The sequence below is a fragment of the Telopea speciosissima genome, chromosome 7 (genome assembly GCF_018873765.1).
Source record: "Telopea speciosissima isolate NSW1024214 ecotype Mountain lineage chromosome 7, Tspe_v1, whole genome shotgun sequence".
Taxonomy (NCBI): domain Eukaryota; kingdom Viridiplantae; phylum Streptophyta; class Magnoliopsida; order Proteales; family Proteaceae; genus Telopea; species Telopea speciosissima.
In genome coordinates, this window is record NC_057922.1 from 23,576,232 (window position 1) to 23,594,373 (window position 18,142).

The following is an 18,142-nucleotide window of genomic DNA, read 5'->3' on the forward strand; positions in this document are numbered from 1 at the left end:
GTTTACATCCCATAAAAATCATAGCCTTGTGAAACCTGCCAAACTGCGCTCGAGGTGACTGCTTCAGCCCATAAAGTGCACATTTCAATTTGCAAACCTTGCCGCAGGTTTTGTCACATGAGAAACCTGGTGGAATATCCAGGTATACCTCCTCATCCAACTCACCACGGAGGAAGGAATTCTTCACATCCAACTGTTGTAGATCCCATCCTAGATTTACAACACAAGACAATAATACTCTGATAGTGTTGAGTTTGATAACTGGAGCAAAAGTCTCCTGATAATCAATTCCATATGTCTGAGTGAATCCCTTAGCCACAAGTCATGCCTTATATCTATCCACATTGCCATCTACTTTCTGCTTTACCACACTTACACACTTACATCCATTTAGTCTTTTCCCTGAAGGAAGATCCACAAGCTCCCATGTATCATTTTTTATTTTGTAAGGCTTTCATTTCTTCCATCAATGCTACCTTCCACTTTCCATCTGCTAAAGCTTCTTGCCAATTTTGAGGAATACGAACAGAAGAAAGAGAACTAAATGCACAAAAATATGGAGAAAGAGAGTCATACAAGACAACATGGGATATGAGGTGTTGAGTACAAGTCCTAGTAACTTTGCGAAAAGAGCAATTGGTAACTTAGGAGAAGGGATCTTACCAGATGAAGAAGTAGGCTGGATCCAAGATTGATAACTGGATGGGTACTTGTGCTGCAATGGATTGAAGCTACTTGCTTTTGGTACGGCTTTTCTGATAGACTTTATGTTTAGAATCATCAATTCTCCTCTGAAATTCACCAATGGTTTTTTGAATTGGAGTGAGCTCCCCCTGAACAAGACCTTCATCATCACCAATATCCATAGGCTCCCCCTGTATAGGATCCCTTCACCTGAGATAGAGTGAGGGGCAGTAGTAGGTAGGGCATCAGTAGGTAGAGTAGGAGGATTAGGAGCAGCCTTATGTTGAGGAAGAGGAGGAGGAAGAGGTCAAGAGTCACTAAATCTTCACTAAAATTCTCCCCTTAAAGAGGTGGTGATGAATAAGAGGATAGGGCCTCATGGAAAATAACATCCATACTCGCCAAGGTATGGCTGGTGGGAGGATAATAACACTTCTATCCTTTCTAGGTTGCAGAGTAATCCAAAAAAATACAACGGAGCCCGTGGGGCTCAAGTTTACCAGGGGTCGAGTATCCCTAGCATAACAGACACAGCCAAAGACTTTAGGAGGAACAAGAAAGGAGGAGGAGCCATGTAAAAGTTCAGTTGGGGTATGAGAGTGAAGGACCCGAGTGGGAATCCTATTAATGAGGTAAGCAGTAGTGAGGACAGCATCCCCCCAATATTTGGTGGGAACATGGCGGGCAAACATAAGGGCCCTAGGCACTTCCAATAAGTGGCGATTTTTTCTTTCTGCCACTCCATTCTGGGCTGGTGTATCGACAACTAATCTGGTGAATAATCCCATGGGCAACAAGGTATTTTTCGAACTAACCTTCCATACATTCCTTGCCATTGTCACTCCTCAAGATTTTGAGGGTGGCATTGAACTAGGTCTAAACCAATTTATGAAAGTGCTGAAAACAGTAAAAAACTTCACTTTTATTATGCATCATATACACCCATGTACTCCTAGAGTGACAATCAATAAAAGAAACAAACCAACGATGGCCAAAAAGAGAAGGTTAACAACTAGGACCCCACACATCAGTATGAACAATATTAAAATGAGAAAAGCTTCTTTTATTAGAAATTGAATAAGTAGAACGAGTTTGTTTGGCCAGAACACAAGCCTCACAAAAAAAATCATCCTTATTACATTGCTTAACGAGTGCTAGATATAAAAGAGATAAAGTTCCTAAGGGGGGGTGACTTAAACGAAAATGCCATTGCTGCAATTTAGAGGAGACCGAGGAATTGTGATATAGTTGAGAAGGAAATGCAGTCGAAGGACAACCATCATCAAGCAAGGTCAATCCATCATGCACTCTACCACATCCAATTGTCTTCCCCGTTACCAGATCCTGAAAAACACAATGGGATGGGAAAAAAAATTACTTTGCAATTTAAACCTCTAGTAAGACTACTAATGGAAAGGGAACCATCGGCTACTCTAACTTTGTCTTGGCCAGAAGTGGGGGCATATTTGTGGAAAAGGCTGGAGGATCCAGTCATTCGATAAGCGGCACGGAGTCCATAATCCATGAATTGGAAACTACCGACGCACAGTGACCCACAAATGAAATACTTGAACAGGCAAAATTGGAACATGATGAGGTGGGAGAATTGGCAAGAGTCGATGTAGTAGAAGCAGCGAAAGCCTTTAACATACAACGAGAAGCCTATAGTTCTTCCTGGGAGAGACCAAGTTCAGAAGTGAGAACAATGGCAACAGCTTCAGTGTGATTAGCCTTGTTTTTAGATTTTCCACGACCACATTTAGCCCCAAAGTCAGCAGGTTTTCCATGGAGTTTCCAATAGGTGGCTTTGGTATGATAGGGTTTGTTGCAATGTTCACACTTCACCACCTCCTTGGTAGAATCAGCAGCAGTGCGTGGAGACCTATCAAACAACATAGAACCAGATCCGGTTTGGAGGGCAGTTCTCTCAGGAGGGGAATGTAACATAGCAGCGCAGCGGCTCTCTTCAGTATGAACCAAGACATGGGACTGCTCCACGGTGGGAAAAAGAGACCTTCGAAGTACTTGAACACGAATCTGATTGTATTCAACATTCAAAACAGCAAGAAAGTCATACACCCATATTTTATCCACATGCTTGTGATAGGCAGCAATGTCGGTTGCATTGGTAGGCTAATTATCAGAATAATGGTCCAGTAGTTGCCATAAACTTCTAAGGGCAGCATAGTACTGTGAGATGGTTAGGTCATTCTGTGTAGTGTCATAAAGCTTCTTATGTATTTCATATACCTAAGCATGATTCACCACCTGCCCATAGGTTTCCTTTGCAGCAGTCCATATTTGGGTGGCTGTATCAAGTAATAAATAGCCACTAGAAAGCTCCGGTTGCATGGAGTGCAACAAGAAAGACATGACCATAGCATCATTGGAAACCCATCGATCTTGGAGAGGACCCTCATCAACTGGCTTCTCAGGGGTTCCAGTGAGATGTCCAGTAAGACCATGACCAACAATGGTCAAATATGTAGATCTAGACCACAGCAGGTAATTAGTACCTTTGAGCTTAATGGCAGCCGCGAAAGGAAGATAGTCATTCCTTGTCTATCCTTCAAAGCCAGAGGTAGCAGTAGTAAGATCCGACATTATCACACAATTTAATCACTAAAAATTCCAGTAACAGATTGGTGCAGGTAGAACACACCAAAATTCAGATCAATATAAGGGAAAAATCGATTCTGAGAAAAATTGGAAAATTAAAATCTTCAAAAATCTTCAATGAAACAGCTTGGAAATAAGGTTGAGTGTTCCTTCAGGAAGAGCAGAACAGCCCTAAAAAACTCAGCTTCTTCTGACAAGTGCATCCCCAAAATCCATAGGGGTCAAGGTTTTGCAAAACCCTGGCAGTTGAGATCGATATGGGGAAAAAAAATTCTGTTGGTGATGAAAAAAGGATAGATGCTGTCCACAGTGCCTGATATGGATCTCCAACAGAAGAACTTTGATCTCCAAAAAATAGGAAGACTCCAAAAAATCGCAGAAGATGAACCAGAAGCCATTAGTGCTACCCTTTAAGAAGGGTGAGAACCAAGGGAAGGAAGGAAAGAAGAAAATAAGAAAGGAGGAAGAAGAGAGAGACGATGGAAGAGGGTGGCTGCTCTGTAACCTAGATCAGAAGTTTTGGCTTTGATACCATGTTAACAGAACAATTAGAGTGTAATTCTTGAATGATCTTCTGATCACCCCAAGCCTCTTATTTATAATTGAAGAATAAAGTACAAAGGACATTAATACCCTACTGTAGCCGACTCTACTAAGGGAGTCGGCTACACATAGAAATAAAACCCCAAATGACCAAAATACCCCCCACGGTATTCTAGAGTACATAATTTAACACTGATATTGCGCTCCATCCAAATATGATTGATGACAACACAAAAAGCCAGCTTTCCAACAGTCACAGATAGAAGAACTGGCAAAAGTCATGTCAACCCAGATCTATTCCCTAGCAAAAGAGAGAATTCTCCTCCTAGGCCAGCATTTGGCGAGGATACCTTTTCCAAATGGAGGAAGAGAGGGGGCAAGCAAAGAATAGATGCACAATATCTTCCACAGCATTCCAGCAGAGGTAGCACATAGGAAAGACCATTATCTGACGATAGGAAAGGAAGGCCTGCGTAGAAAGACAGTTGGAGAAGACACGCCAGACAGTGAAACAGTATCGGGGTATATGGTACTTGAACCAAATAAGCTTCCTCTAAGGAGAGAGAGAACCTCTAGCCCGGATGAATTCCCAGGCAACTTTTGAACTGAAGGAACCAGATTTGACAGGGGCCCATATAACATAGTCACTCCTCCCAGAGGGGGTCTTCTAGAAATGGAAGACAAGGCGTTCCACACATTGTTGAGCACAAGATGAAGGGTAGCTGGAGGATGTCAATCATCATCATGAATAATATCAGCTACCATAGGATGTCAGTGATCCAACCAAAGAGATGTAGAGCTACCATCAACAATCTGAGATTTGATTGCTCCAAGAGCAGTTGGCCGAATGGCAAGGATCTTACGCCAAACCCAGGAAGCATCTTGCGAAACAGAGACAGAGACAGTCCAAATGGAATCAAAGTGGAGATGCCCTGAATAAAGCCAATCGACCTAAATACTTTTATTTTTACAGACAATCTTCCAAATCAGCTTAATGATACTTGTTGTGTTCACATCTTTGATCCGCCTGAGGCCTAAACCTCCTTCATCTTTGGGAAGGCAGACTAAAGACCAGCTGATGGCCCCCTGATGAACGCTGCCTGAGGAGTTGAATTTGGCTGTTCCGGGAATGCCCCCTCCTTCTCCGGCAGCCCCCACCTCTGCCTGCTCCCCTGCTTCCTGCCCCCTTGCTCCCCTCTCTGACCCTCCCTCCCATTTTCCTCCCAACTCCCCCCATCCACCCCAGCTCCCGACCGTCCTACCTTTGTCGCTAAACCTTGGACCTCCTTCTCCGATAGCACCTCTGCAACCCCTGCTGGACATCCTCTCCATTTTGTCCCACCCACCTCCCTAGAAGACTCCAAAGTTGGCTTCTGTCCCAAAGGTTTACCCGACGAAGAAATCTCCAAATGGCAGTGCTGCCTTGTGGGGCATTTCCTGGGTAGCTGTCCTCCTTACCATATCGTCAAGCCCTCTCTTCTCAAACAATGGCGAGCTGCTGGCGCTGTTTTCATCTACTTGTTGTCTAGTGGAATTTTCATCTTCAGATTCTCCGACGAAGCTGACCAAGCCCGAGCTCTTGAAGGTGGCCCCTGGCAGATTGGAAGGAAGCAGATCTTTCTCAGGCAATGGGATCATCGTTCCACCCTCAATAGGATTAACCTCAAGTCCATTCCCGTTTAGATCAGCCTACCTGGCCTCCCCTTCCATTACTGGTGCCCCTCTGGTCTCAGCATCGTCAGATCGACCGTCGGCAATCCCCTCTTCTCTGATGAGCGCACCAAAAAAATGGACCACCTCTCCTTTGCTCACATCTGTGCTGAGCTTAGTGCTGAGGTCTCCCCTCCTGATTATGTCACAATCCAGGAAGAAGATGGTCACTCCTCCCAGCGTGTCCTCTATGAAGGTTTGCCCCACCACTGCTCTGTCTGCAAACTCTTTGGTCACACCTCAAAGAGCTGCGTGCCAGACCCTAACACCTCCAAGGATACCTCGGCTTCTTCCCAGTCTGCTCCGGTGACGCCGGTCGAGGCTGGGACCTCAGCTGGAGAACTCCTTCCTGCTTCGTCTTTGGCCACGGGTGCTTTGCCTATTGAGGCTTCGCTTGCCCTGCCTACTGCTGATTCCGTCGTCCCTGAGATCCCCTTGCTTGGCCCTTCTCATGTTGTTGCTGCTCCTGGAGATAACTCGACTGGCTCAATCGCGGTTGTGGCAATGGAACAATCAATGATGGCCTCCATGGCGCCTGAGGCAGACGACTCCAAAACCCCCCCTCGCGGCCAGAAAAAACAAAGGAATCGTCGTCGGAGAAGTCATCGGGAACCTGCATAGATTTCCTCTCATGGCGAGCTCCCCAAGGCCCACCTACCACGTTGCTCTCCTGAAGCAGCCCACAACCGATTCGCTGCCCTCATGAGTCTCGATCCTTATGACAATTGTGTTGTCGCTGTCTCTTCGGCTTCCCAGGAGTCCAAGCTGATTCTCAACGAAGATCTGCAACATCTCTCCGTGAACCCCCCTGCATCTCACCTTTTGGCCCTGCCTCACTCCCCTTCCCCTTCTACTACCTTAAACATCAGCCCCCCCCACTGCTACGCTACAAGCCCCCCCTTTGTTTAGCTTTCACCTACCACCATCGAAGTCCCTTGTTCCCTATATAACCCCGTTGACCACTCCACGTGGTCCCCCCCTTGTCCCATCTCACTTAAACCAGCCCCCCTTGTCCCTTCTCACTTAAACCTAGCCCCTGTCAACCCGACCCGCATACCCACCCCCTATCCACTTAACTACCCTTTCCACACTTATACCAAACCGGCTGAACCTAGCCAAATCTGTCCCAGCTCCCCCCTCCGGTTCAATTGGACCCACCTCGCCCTTGTGTTATCCCCCCTCCTCCCCTTCCCTCGTTTGCTTTCCCCCTTTGAAAGATTACCGTCTCCGGCCCCACAGTGTCCCACCGAGGTCCAGGGTCAATTCCTCCACTGATTGGCTGCCCCATCCCCCCCCCCTCTCTCATGATCCCTTAGATTATATGGAACGCCCGTGGGCTCAATGCTCCGGCCAAACAAGCTGAAATCCGTGCCCATCTCAAGTCCACCAAATCCTCCCTCTACTGCCTCCTTGAAACCAAAGTGCTCGAGCAAAATTCTTCCCACATCGCTCACTCTCTTGCCCCCTCTTGGTCCTTCTTTTCCAACTATGACCACTCCCCCAATGGCCGAATTTGGGTTCTCTGGGATCCTACCAAATTCCAAATCTCGGTCTCTTCCTCCTCATCCCAACTTCTCCATCTTAGCATTTCAGATCACCACCACAAGCACCTTTTTTTCTTCACCATGGTTTATGCCCTCAACTGTCACCCTGATAGGATCCCCCTCTGGGATGACATTCGATCCATCTCTTCTTCTGTCGGTTCCTCTCCCTGGCTTCCTTCCCATTGGAGGTGACTTCAATGTCGTCCGTCTTAGCCACGAAAAATTAGGTGGTTCCCCTTTAGACCACCAAGCAGTTGCAGCCTTAAACTCCTGTCTGGAGGACTCTGAGCTTAGTGACCTCAGATGGTCAGGTGCTGATCTCTCCTAGCACAACAAACGCTCTGGCCCTGACAGAGTTGCCTACAAGCTCCACAGAGTCCTCGTCAATGATGCTTGGCTTTACTCTCTTCCTTCCTCCTATGCCTTCTTTGACCTTCCTGGTCTCTCTAACCACTCCCCCATTTCTCTTTGTCCTTCCCTCTCTTTCTTTTGGCCCTTAACCCTTTAACTTCTTGGACATGTGGTCCTCTCACCCTGGCTTCCTTCCCATTGTCCAAGCAGCTTGGAACATCCCAGTCCAATCGTTCTCCTCTCCCCTCCTCGCCTTCTCCAAAAAGCTCAAAAATGTCAAGGTGGCTCTCAAAGCCTGGAATTCCTCCACCTTCGGCATTATTTCTTCTCGTGTTTCCTCTTGTCGAGACACCCTCTCCTCCATCCAGCTTTGCCTCATCGACCCCTCAACCCCTCCTTCTTGAGGAAGAAACCATTCTTGCTTGCGAGCTTGCCTCCTCTCTCTCCCAAGAAGAAAGCTTCTTTAAACAGAAATCCAGAATCAAATGGCTTGAGCTCGGCGATTCAAACACCGCCTTCTTCCACCGCTCCCTCAAAGCCCGCTCTAACTCCAACTCCAACTCCATCCTCTCTCTTACCTCCACTGATGGATCGCTCCTCTCCTCTGTTGATGCCATCAAAGCTGAGGCCGTGAACCATTTCACTGGTATCTTTTGCCCTCCCTCCCACACCCTCCCCTCTTCCCGATGATCTTATCAACAAATTCCTCCCCCCCTCCATCTCCTCAACTCCCTCAGCTCCATCCCCTCTGACTCCGAAATCACCTCCGCTGTTTGCTCCCACAAGGCTAGCAAAGCTCCAGGCCCTGATGGGTTCAGCATGGGATTCTTTTCCACTTGCTGGGACATCATTGGCGTCGAGCTTATCAGTGCCATTAAGAGCTTCTTCTTCAACCCTCACCAGATCCATTACATCAACCACACCTTCATGTGTCTCATCCCCAAATTCCCAGGAGCTTCAGACCCATCTCCCTTTGTAACCTTCTCTACAAATTCATCGGTAAAATCCTTGCCAACCGGCTCAGCCTTGTCATCGACTCCTTGTCACCCCAACCGATCGCCTTCATTCTTTGGGAGAAGCATCTCGGATAATATCATCCTTTGCCAGGAAATTATTCTGGCTTCGACCGCAAGTCCCACTCTCCGGCTGCCCTTTTGAAAATCGACATCCATAAGGCTTTTGACTCCATCCGTTGGGACTTCATCTCCTAAGTCCTCCTCAAAATGTCCTTCCCCCCCCCCCCCATTTTTGTCAACTGGATCCACTCTTGCATCTCCACCCCCCGTTTCTCGGTCCTCTTGAATGGCAGTCCTACTGGGTTCTTCCCTTCCTCCTCGTTGGTATCCGGCAGGTGCCCCTCTCCCCCTCTCTCTTTTGCTTGTCCCTTGAGGTTCTCTCCCGACATCCAATCCCAAATCGACCTTCACCTCATCTCCCCAATCCCTAAATGTAAGCCCACAAACTCGACTCACCTTGCTTTTTGATGATTTTTGATCTTCTCCAAGGCCGACCCTCTCTCCATTGAGTCCATCATGTCTTCCCTCCACCTTTTCCAAGGCCTTTCAGGGCTTCGCATTAACCTGGCTAAGTCCCAAATCTTCCTTGCCGGAGTTCCTGACACTACCAAAGCTGCCCTTTCCTCCCTCACAGGCTTTACCATTGGCACCCTCCCAGTCCGCTACCTTGGCCTACCCCTTATCCCTGCCAAACTATCTGCCCACCACTGCTCCCCCATCATAGACCTTCTTCGCAAGAGGTTGCAGCTTTAGAAAGCCAAACTCTTATCCTACGCTGGTCGACTCGAGCTGATCAGATCGGTGCTTCAGTCTTGCTATATTTATTGGAGTGGTATTTTTGGTCTTCCAAAGGCTACCATCAAGGTGGTGGAATCCATTGTGTGCCTTCCTTTGGAAAAGTGTTGACTCTGCCAGGTTCCACCACCCAATGAGCTGGGCTTCCCTTTGTGTCCCCAAATCTGAAGGAGGCCTCGGGCTCAGGAGGATAAAAGATGTCAACATTGCTGGTTCCATCAAGCTCATATGGAAGATCCTCACCAACAAAACCTCCATCTGGACTTCTTGGGTGTATACTGGACCCCTGCGCAGTGACTCTATTTGGTCCGTTAGCCCACGGGCTGATTCTTCTTGGGTTTGGCGCAAAATTCTTCAGGTGAGGCAGCTAGCCAGAGATGCCATTTCGAGCAGGATTGATGATGGTTCGACTACCTTGCTTTAGCTTGACAAGTGGCACCCTTCTAGTGTTCTCTCTTCCATTGTCAGCCCCAGAGATTTTTACTCCTCCGGATTGGACAGATCTGCCCCTGTTGCCGCTATCATCTCCAGTGGCTCGTGGTCCCCTCCCCCCCCCCTTGCCGACCTCTGGAGCTCCCTTCCCCCCATCCCCCTTGGGCATAGAGGTAGAGGCGACACCATCTTATGGCTTCCTTCCCCATCGGGCATATTCAACTCTCACTCCGCTTAGGATTTGGTTAGACATAGAGGGACCCCTTGTCCTTGGTACAAAGTTGTTTGGTTTCGTGGCCACATTCCTCGACATAGCCTCACTGCTTGGCGCACCCTTGCAAGCTGTCTTCCTACCCAAGCCTTTCTTATTTATCGGCATATTCAGGTCCCCACCAGCTGCTGTCTCTGTTGGAATGGGACTGAAGACGTCGATCACCTATTTTTCACATGCCCCTTTGCCTCCTCCGTTTGGACCCGAGTTCTTCGCCATTGCTGGCTTGGTCGGCGCACTCCTCTTCCTCTTAGCAAGGAATGGATTTGGATCGACATGACATACGGAGGGAAGTCGATTGGCAACTCAGCTGGCAAGATTGCCTTTTATGCCACTATCTCCCACATTTGGATGGAACGTAACCTAAGAAGATGGACATCCAACTCCCGCTCCTTAGACATGATTTGGAAGGCCATCTTTTTTTATGTTTCATCTAAAGTTAGATCCCTCCCCCTCAAGGATGTTAAGGATTCCCCAAGGAACAGGCTCATTGTTGTCTCCTGGGGTCTCCCTACTTCCATTTTACGCCCTAACTAGTCCCTAGTTTCGGCTTGTTTGCCCTTGGGCTTGTATATTCCTTCTTTTTTCTTCGTAATATATTTTTATTCATCCAAAGAAAAAAGACCAGCTGATAGGATGGAGAAACTTTGAAGAGTCTAAGCCTTTCCAGAGAAAGGAGGCCATAAGCCATCTCCTTTGATGTTTCTGCGAAGCTTGGCATTCTTCCTCATAAGCCCCTGTTGGATTCTCCCAAGAATAGGCATATTGTTAGCTCCTGGGGTCTAGACAGCTTTGTTTTACGGTCCTCCACTTAGTTGGTTTGGGGCTTGTATTGTTTCCCCCCCCCCTCTCTTTCCCTTTGTATTTCCCACCCCCTTTTTCTCTTTCCCCCGCCCCTCTCTGGCTTTGTTAATACATTTTTTATTCACCAAAAACAAAAGAAGAGTGCAACACAGATTTGATGAGAACTAACCGACCCGCATAAGATAGGTGCTTGCCTTTCCAAAGTTGAAGCTTTGTCCGGATAAGATCAAGCATGGGGGAGAAATGATGCACAGTAAGCCTAGCCAGAATCAAAGGAAGCCCAAGATACTTAACAGGCAGCTGGCCAAGAGAGAACCCCGACAATCAATCAAAGAAGCTTTTTCAACATCGGAGACCCCCCGCAAGAAATAGAAGAGACTTCCTAGGGTTGATCCAAAGCCCTGACAAATCTTCAAAAAACTGCAAGCAGGACATGATAGACTCGAAAGAGCTGATGGAGGCCTTGGAGAAGATCATAAGATCATCCGCAAAGGCAAGATGAGAGCTTGAGAGCTTTACACCTGGGGATAGGGGAGCTGAGCTGCCGATCTGTACAAGATTGGATACTTCTAGAGAGAACTTTCAGAGCCAAAGGAAAAATACAAGGAGAAAGAGGGCAGCCCTATCTAATCCCCACAGACAATGAAAAGTAACCAGCTGTGCTTCCATTGACCAACATTGAGAATTTGGGAGAAGGAAAACAATGGTGAATCCAATGGATAAACACTGGGGGAAAGCCATCTTGATCATCACCTTAACAATAAAGTCCCATCTTATGGAGTCGAAAGCCTTGTGGATATCTATCTTCATAAGGGCTGCAGGAGAGTGAGGTTTTCGATCAAATCCTCTAATGATCTCATGACAGAGAAGAATGTCATCAGAAATGCTTCTTCCAGGAATAAAAGCTGACTGATATTCACTAACAAGCAAGTCCATCACTGCCTTGAGCCGGATAGCAAGAATCTTAGCAATGAATTTGTATAGTAGTAACAATGAATTTCATGAATATTATCCTCCCCAGCACCCCTCCAAAAAAAAAAAAAAAAGAGAAGTGGCATTTGATGGAAGCTTAATTGAAAGGCTTCATAATTATTTCAATTAATTGTATGCATTCCCTTATCACTCATGATATTACTAATATCAATGCTGAAAACACTACTCTTGGTAAAATACCTCATAAAAATTGAAACATATCATTTCATACTGAAATGCAGCTTAGAGTAAAAAATATGCAAAGATATTCTTACCTTTACCCTGGTCATCTTTAGCAGTGCATTGAATCGAATTGGTTGAATAGAATATTTTTCTCCATTGTCCAAGGCAAAGATGAAAGAAGGATCAAGTAGCTCACTGTCAGAGGATTTTCCATCAAAAAATAAAAAATAAAATAGAATACAGATTAGTTAGAATAAACAAGAGCACCAATAAGTAATGTATTCCAAAGCGTGAGGTCTACCTTGCTGCCCAGCTTTTATAATATGTGAAAACAGTCTCACTCAACTTTACAACCAGTTGATCAAAACAAAGATCCACCTACAAAAACTAACAAATGTCAAAGAAGAAAGGAGCAATTCTTCATTCATCTCAAGTAGAACATCAAGCAACAATAAAAGAAGTAAATTGTTTCAGATATTATAATAACTTGATTGGAGACATCATGGTAAATCTTCAAGGTAACTCAATCTATGTTTGCTTCGGTGGCCAAATAATAAGTAAAAAACGAATGTAAGAGAAAGGGTGAATTTAGTTTTAGTTCAAATGAAATTAGAATGATCCAATGGGCAAGCATGCATCTATTGCTGCTATCTACAATATCTGGTTCGAGTGCAATCGCTCAAGATGGTCTGCAATGTAAAGATCTTCCAGCAGATTTGGGACTCTTTCTTATTTGATGATAGCTCATCGTTAGCTATGCCCCCCCCCCCCACTCCCGATGCGCTCTCTCCCTAATCTAGTCTGATTGTAGTTTATTAAGGTCATCCTCTTCTCTGTTACAGGCCCTTTCCTCCCTCCCTCTGTAAAGGCAGTGCCTTGTAAGTTGTTTATTGTATTGTTTGTTCCCTTCCCTCTTCTCCTTCCTTTGGCAATGAAATATTTATTCATCCCAAAAAAAAAAAGTTAAGAATGTGCCGAATAAATAAAGAGGTCAAATTAATGATTACCTCATCATGATATCAATTCTTCAGGTGCCTTTCAAAATTAACCAAATAAAAGAGATCCTAAATGAAGCACATTTACACAGTTCAATTTTTCATTATTTGTGATGGGATTTTTTTGGGGGGTGGAGGTTGGTAATTGTTAAGATGTGTATATGGTACCACAGGAGTATTCCTGTCAGACCCTGCAGTAATCTGTTTTAGTTGGTTTATCTCCTATTGTTTAAGCCTAATTAGTCTTTTACCGCAAGGACTGAAGGGCATTCGTGTCCTTGCAGTATTATGATCTGTTTAACCTAATATAATGTAGTGAGAGGACTGCTGCAGGGTATGGACTGCTATTTTTCTTCCTCTCTTTTTCTATATTGTTAGTTCTGGTTTCTTTTTCTGGTACTGTTTCATGCTATCAGAGCAGGTTTAATCAGTGCTTACAATCTTCTCCACCTCTGTTCTGAGAGACTACTTAGATTTCTTTTGTGTCATGTGCAGCCACATTTGCTGCAACTTTCTGCTATGAAGCCCTAGTTTATATCAATGAAAAACAAGTGTTTTCTTCGGTTATGCTATCTACTTTAAGTCATGGAGGATATGACCAGCAAAAGAGATTTCATGGAGTTATTTATCTACGAGAATCAAACTACATCAAGTTAATTGCTCTTCTATCCTAGTGTTACCATGTTTCACGGGTTTTGTTGGCTGAATCAATTTTCCCTGGTATTCTTAATCTCGCTATCAATTTTATCTGAATTTTTTGGGCATTATTTGCTCCACTGGTAAGCTTCTTTGATCACAATTTGAGGCTGATCCCAGTCTCTCTGCTACTGGAATATTCTGCAGGAAATAGGGCATCAGATCCCTGTGAGATTTTAGGGCACTGTTGCCCTCCTGTGATAGGTCCTTAGATCTTGATTTGATGTCCATCTAACACCAGGATTTGCTGCAATTAAAGATCACCCAAATTCTGTGTTTTCATGGTTCAGAATTGACTCTTTGTGCTGCTGGTTTTTGAGTTTTCATCAGAAAAGTGTTGAATTGTGGGGTTTGTATCCCCTACTTCTCTGCTACAAATCTCCAGGCTTGGAGATCAATCAAAAGTTGCATACATTTCACATGGATCAGTAACCTAGAAAAAGATCCTTTACCACCAAAGGGGTGAATGCTTTATTTTTCTTCTCCTCTAAAAATACTAAAAGCATAGGTGAATAGCCAAAAAAAAACTTATTTTCTGGAGCAATAGGTGCGTGAATAGAATATCATGTCCACATTAAGTGTCCACAAAAATGTCCATACATATACACAAACCACATCCACAGAAATTAAGAAGGAAATTTACTGCCACAAATACACACAATCTGCAAACTTTCTGTAATTATAATAACTCTAATAACTTTTTATGCTTCCAATACCTCGGCTTCAATTTCATCATACAGGAAACGCTGCTTCAGCACAACCAATGCATGTTGGGCAGAATCATTATAGATGTCAAATGGCATCAGAATGCTCTCAAGTAGACCTGCATCCTGGGACTCGATCACAGAAGCCACCAGCATCCATGGAAGAGAGCATTCTATGGGAAACTATACATGGCAAAGACAAAGATCACATCTTTCAGAAGCAGTAAAAGGATAGGTAATAATATATTGCAAAGGAGTGCCAAGAGTATATGATGACATTCACAAGGTTACTGAACTTGGTCTCCTTAGCAGGGAAAGGTAGACAGACATGTTTACTTTATGTAGTATACACAGGACTCTGTACCCATCTTTTTTTTCTTTTCTTTTTTTTTTAACCCGAATATTACTTGGGACCTGGGCTGGCCCCTAAGCTTTTATTAAAACAGATAAAATAATAAAGAATACAGGGGGGGACATCCCGCCTTACCCCAGCCCACGACAAGAAGAGTACTCACCACTCGAAAAGTCTATCCCTCCCCTACATGAGAAAGAAAGAAGACCTTTAACTCCGTAGAACTGGTAACCCAGCCTTGTCTTCACGAAGGATGGCCTGTAGCGGCCCCGAAGGGATGCAACCAGGCTGAAACCTGGTCGACGCCTCAGTATCAAAGGAATGATTGGCCAGCCAGTCCGCCGCTCTATTGCTTTCCCGAAAGGCAAAGGAAACACAGGCCCTTGTTTCAACCATTAAGACTTGAATCTCCTTGAAAAGGTACCATCCTCTCCACAGACTACACTTCTTCAAATTAACTACTTTGACCGTAGCCTCAGAATCACAATTGACCACCACGTCCAAAAGACCCATCTCCTGGCACACCTTTAACCCATCCCTTAACGCCCTCAACTCCGCCATGGAATTAGTGCAAGGGCCATAAAAGTTAGAGAAAAGCAGTCAGAACCTCCCCTTGCCGGTTCCTGATGATCCCTCCCCCACCGCCCAAGCCTGGGTTTCTGTGACAAGCGCCATCCACATTCAGCTTAACTGAGATAAACGGGGGGCACCAATACACCGGAATAGGTCGCCTCCACCTAGGGACAGGTGGGATCAAGCCAAGACACTGTAAAAGAAGGCCATCTCTGGCAGAACCCTGAGTGCCTACCTTGGGCGGGTAATGAAGCTCTCGCACCCAGGTTTTAATACATTCTATAATGCTGCTGGCTGTCCTCTTCTTCTCCCCATGTCTCCTATTGTTCCTTTCCTTCCACAGCTCCCAGATGACCAATGATGGCAGAATCCCTGTAACATAGGCACTAAGGCAATAGGCGCCCGCCAAACCCTGCCAATGTAAAACCCTGCTCCTTGCATCCTAGGTAGGGGGCAGGGCAATGTCGAAAATTCGTGAGAAGTAGTCCCACACTCTAGTCGTTGTGCCTCCTGCAACGAGGCAATGGTCAGTCGTCTCCCTTCGAGGACTCCCACAACAACCACATTTGGATGCCAGAGGGATGCCTAACGGCACCAATGAGTCATCAGTCGGTATCTTCCCATTCAACAGCTGCCATGAGAAGAAACCCACTTTCACTAGTAGTGTTTGATTCCAAATCCACTTTGCATATGGCACCGTTGTTGCCCCACTCCGCACCTCCTGCCAAACCGCCTTGGTAGAGAACAGTCCATTGCTTGAGAGGGTCCAGACCAACACATCCTCACTGTCCGATAGGAAGAAAGCACCTAACGAGATGCTATCTCTAATGGCATCAGTGTCTATACTGTCCAGCACCTCCTGCCTCCAGAACCCATCCTCCCCAATGGCCTCCTTCACCCGCAGTTCCAAATCAACCACAAGCCCATTATCCACGGTGTCAATGAGCGGGCCAAATCCTGTCCAGTTATCTAGCCAAAAGTAAATGTCACCGGCTCCTAGTAACCATCTTGAATTTTGCAACAGTATATCTTTGTGCTCCAAAGTGTTCCGCCATGACTTAGACCCAGTCCCAGCCACCTCTGACAGAGTTATATGCTGGTTTTTGAAGAACCTTGCCTTAAAGAAATCACTCCATAGTGACCGCTCCGTTAGGACTCTCCACAGTCCTTTAAGCCTGAGTGAAAGGCCTACATCCTCCAGCAGTCTAATCCCCAACCCACCTTCCTCTAGCGGCATGCAGACCTTTTGCCAACCTACCCAGTGCTTTCTCTTCCCTCACTCCGAGCTTCCCCAGAGGAAATCAGCAAAAACACCGTAAATTCGCCGAGTAACCACTTTAGGCGGCGACAGAGTAGCAAGAACATGTATAGGGATCGAAGATAGCACATGCTTTAACAGAGTGATCCTTCCTCCTGTGGACAGCAATCTTCCTTGCCAGCCTGCTACTTTGCTTCTAATCTTACCAATCAACCCATCAAACAGGTAAATTTTCAGCCTTCCCGAGTGGAGCGGTGCACCCAAATAAGTTATTGGGAGGGCCTTCCTAGGGAAACCTGTGATTTCCCCTACCAGGCGGGCCCTGGCCGGGGATGCCAAACCACCCAAAACAAAACAGCTCTTCTACCTATTTACAAGCTAACCCGAGAATCCTTCATATCTGCTAAGGAACCCCAGGATCTGCTTTAGGGATCCCTTCAGCGCCCTGGAGAATATAATTGTGTCATCTGCAAACAAGCAATGAGAAACCCCTGGGCAGCCTCTCGAAAGCTTGTAGAAAGAAGCATGCCCTTCAGAAAACAGATTTTTAATGCCCTTGCTTAGAACCTCCTCTGCAATAATGAAAAGGGCCGGTGAAAGCGGGTCTCCTTGCCTCACTCCCCTAGTCGACTTGAAAAATCCGGATTGCCTGCCCCCCCAGCACTGTTGAGAACCAACAATTCTCCACCATCTTCTTAACTAAGCCGATCCAAGCATCGCAAAAACCAAACTTGGAGAGCACCTGCCAAAGGAATACCCATTCTAACCGATCATAGGCTTTAGCCATGTCAAGCTTCAGGATGACATTGCCCCCCCTAGATTTTCTGTTGATATCCTGGGCTATCTCTTGGACGATGGAGATAGAATCATGAATGTTTCTGCTCTGCACAAACGCCCCCTGCTCTTCGGCTATGATAGAAGGAAGGATACCTGCCAGCCTGGTTGCAAAGATCTTGGCAATAATCTTATAAGCAAAATTGCATAGACTAATGGGTCAAAGATCAGACATTACCTCTGGATTCTCCTTCTTGGGAATGAGCACAAGATTGGCGGTGGTGAAGCTCCTGGGTAACTCTCCACCAGTAAAGAAATCTTGGACTGCCGCCCCGACATCCTTGCCCACCACCTCCCAGCAAGCTGTGAAAAAATGTCCCGAGAAGCCATCTAGTCCTAGCGCGCTGTCACAAGATAAGGCGAACACCGCCCCCTTAACCACTTCTAAAGAGGGCACACCAAGGAGCACTACATTATCAGCCTCAAAAACACCATTTGGGATCACCGCCAGCAGATCTTCATCTGCCACACAGCCCTGCGAGGTACAAATTCCTGAAAAATGCCTCACCGCCTCCGCCTGAACCCCTTCCGGGTCAGCGGTCCACTCACCATCTCCCCCTTTAATTCTCTTAATGCTGGCGTGCCTCCTGCGTACATTTACCATAGAATGGAAAGGCTTTGTGTTGCGATCCCCCTCCTTTAACCAAGTAACCCTGGACTTTTGCTTCCAGAATATCTCCTCTTGAAGCAGCATCTCCTGAAGGAGTTCCTTAGCAGCCAACAACGCCACCCTGGATTCCTCAGTGGCCTGCTGGTCAAAACCAAATTCTACTCTGCTCACAGAGTCTTCAGCATCCCTGACTTTC

At 46.0% G+C, this 18,142-nt stretch overlaps 1 protein-coding gene across 1 annotated transcript in view; it reads right to left on the bottom strand.

Moving 5' to 3' along the window:
- Window positions 1-18,142, bottom strand: part of LOC122667865 (protein PIR) — a 120,972-nt gene that overhangs the window by 54,821 nt on the left and 48,009 nt on the right. The window contains exons 14-16 of the mRNA XM_043864313.1: window positions 14,332-14,502; window positions 12,226-12,302; window positions 12,017-12,119 (exon numbers count right to left, since the gene is read on the bottom strand). Coding sequence (XP_043720248.1) covers window positions 12,017-12,119; window positions 12,226-12,302; window positions 14,332-14,502 — 351 coding nt within the window. The remainder of the gene's footprint in view (window positions 1-12,016; window positions 12,120-12,225; window positions 12,303-14,331; window positions 14,503-18,142) is intronic.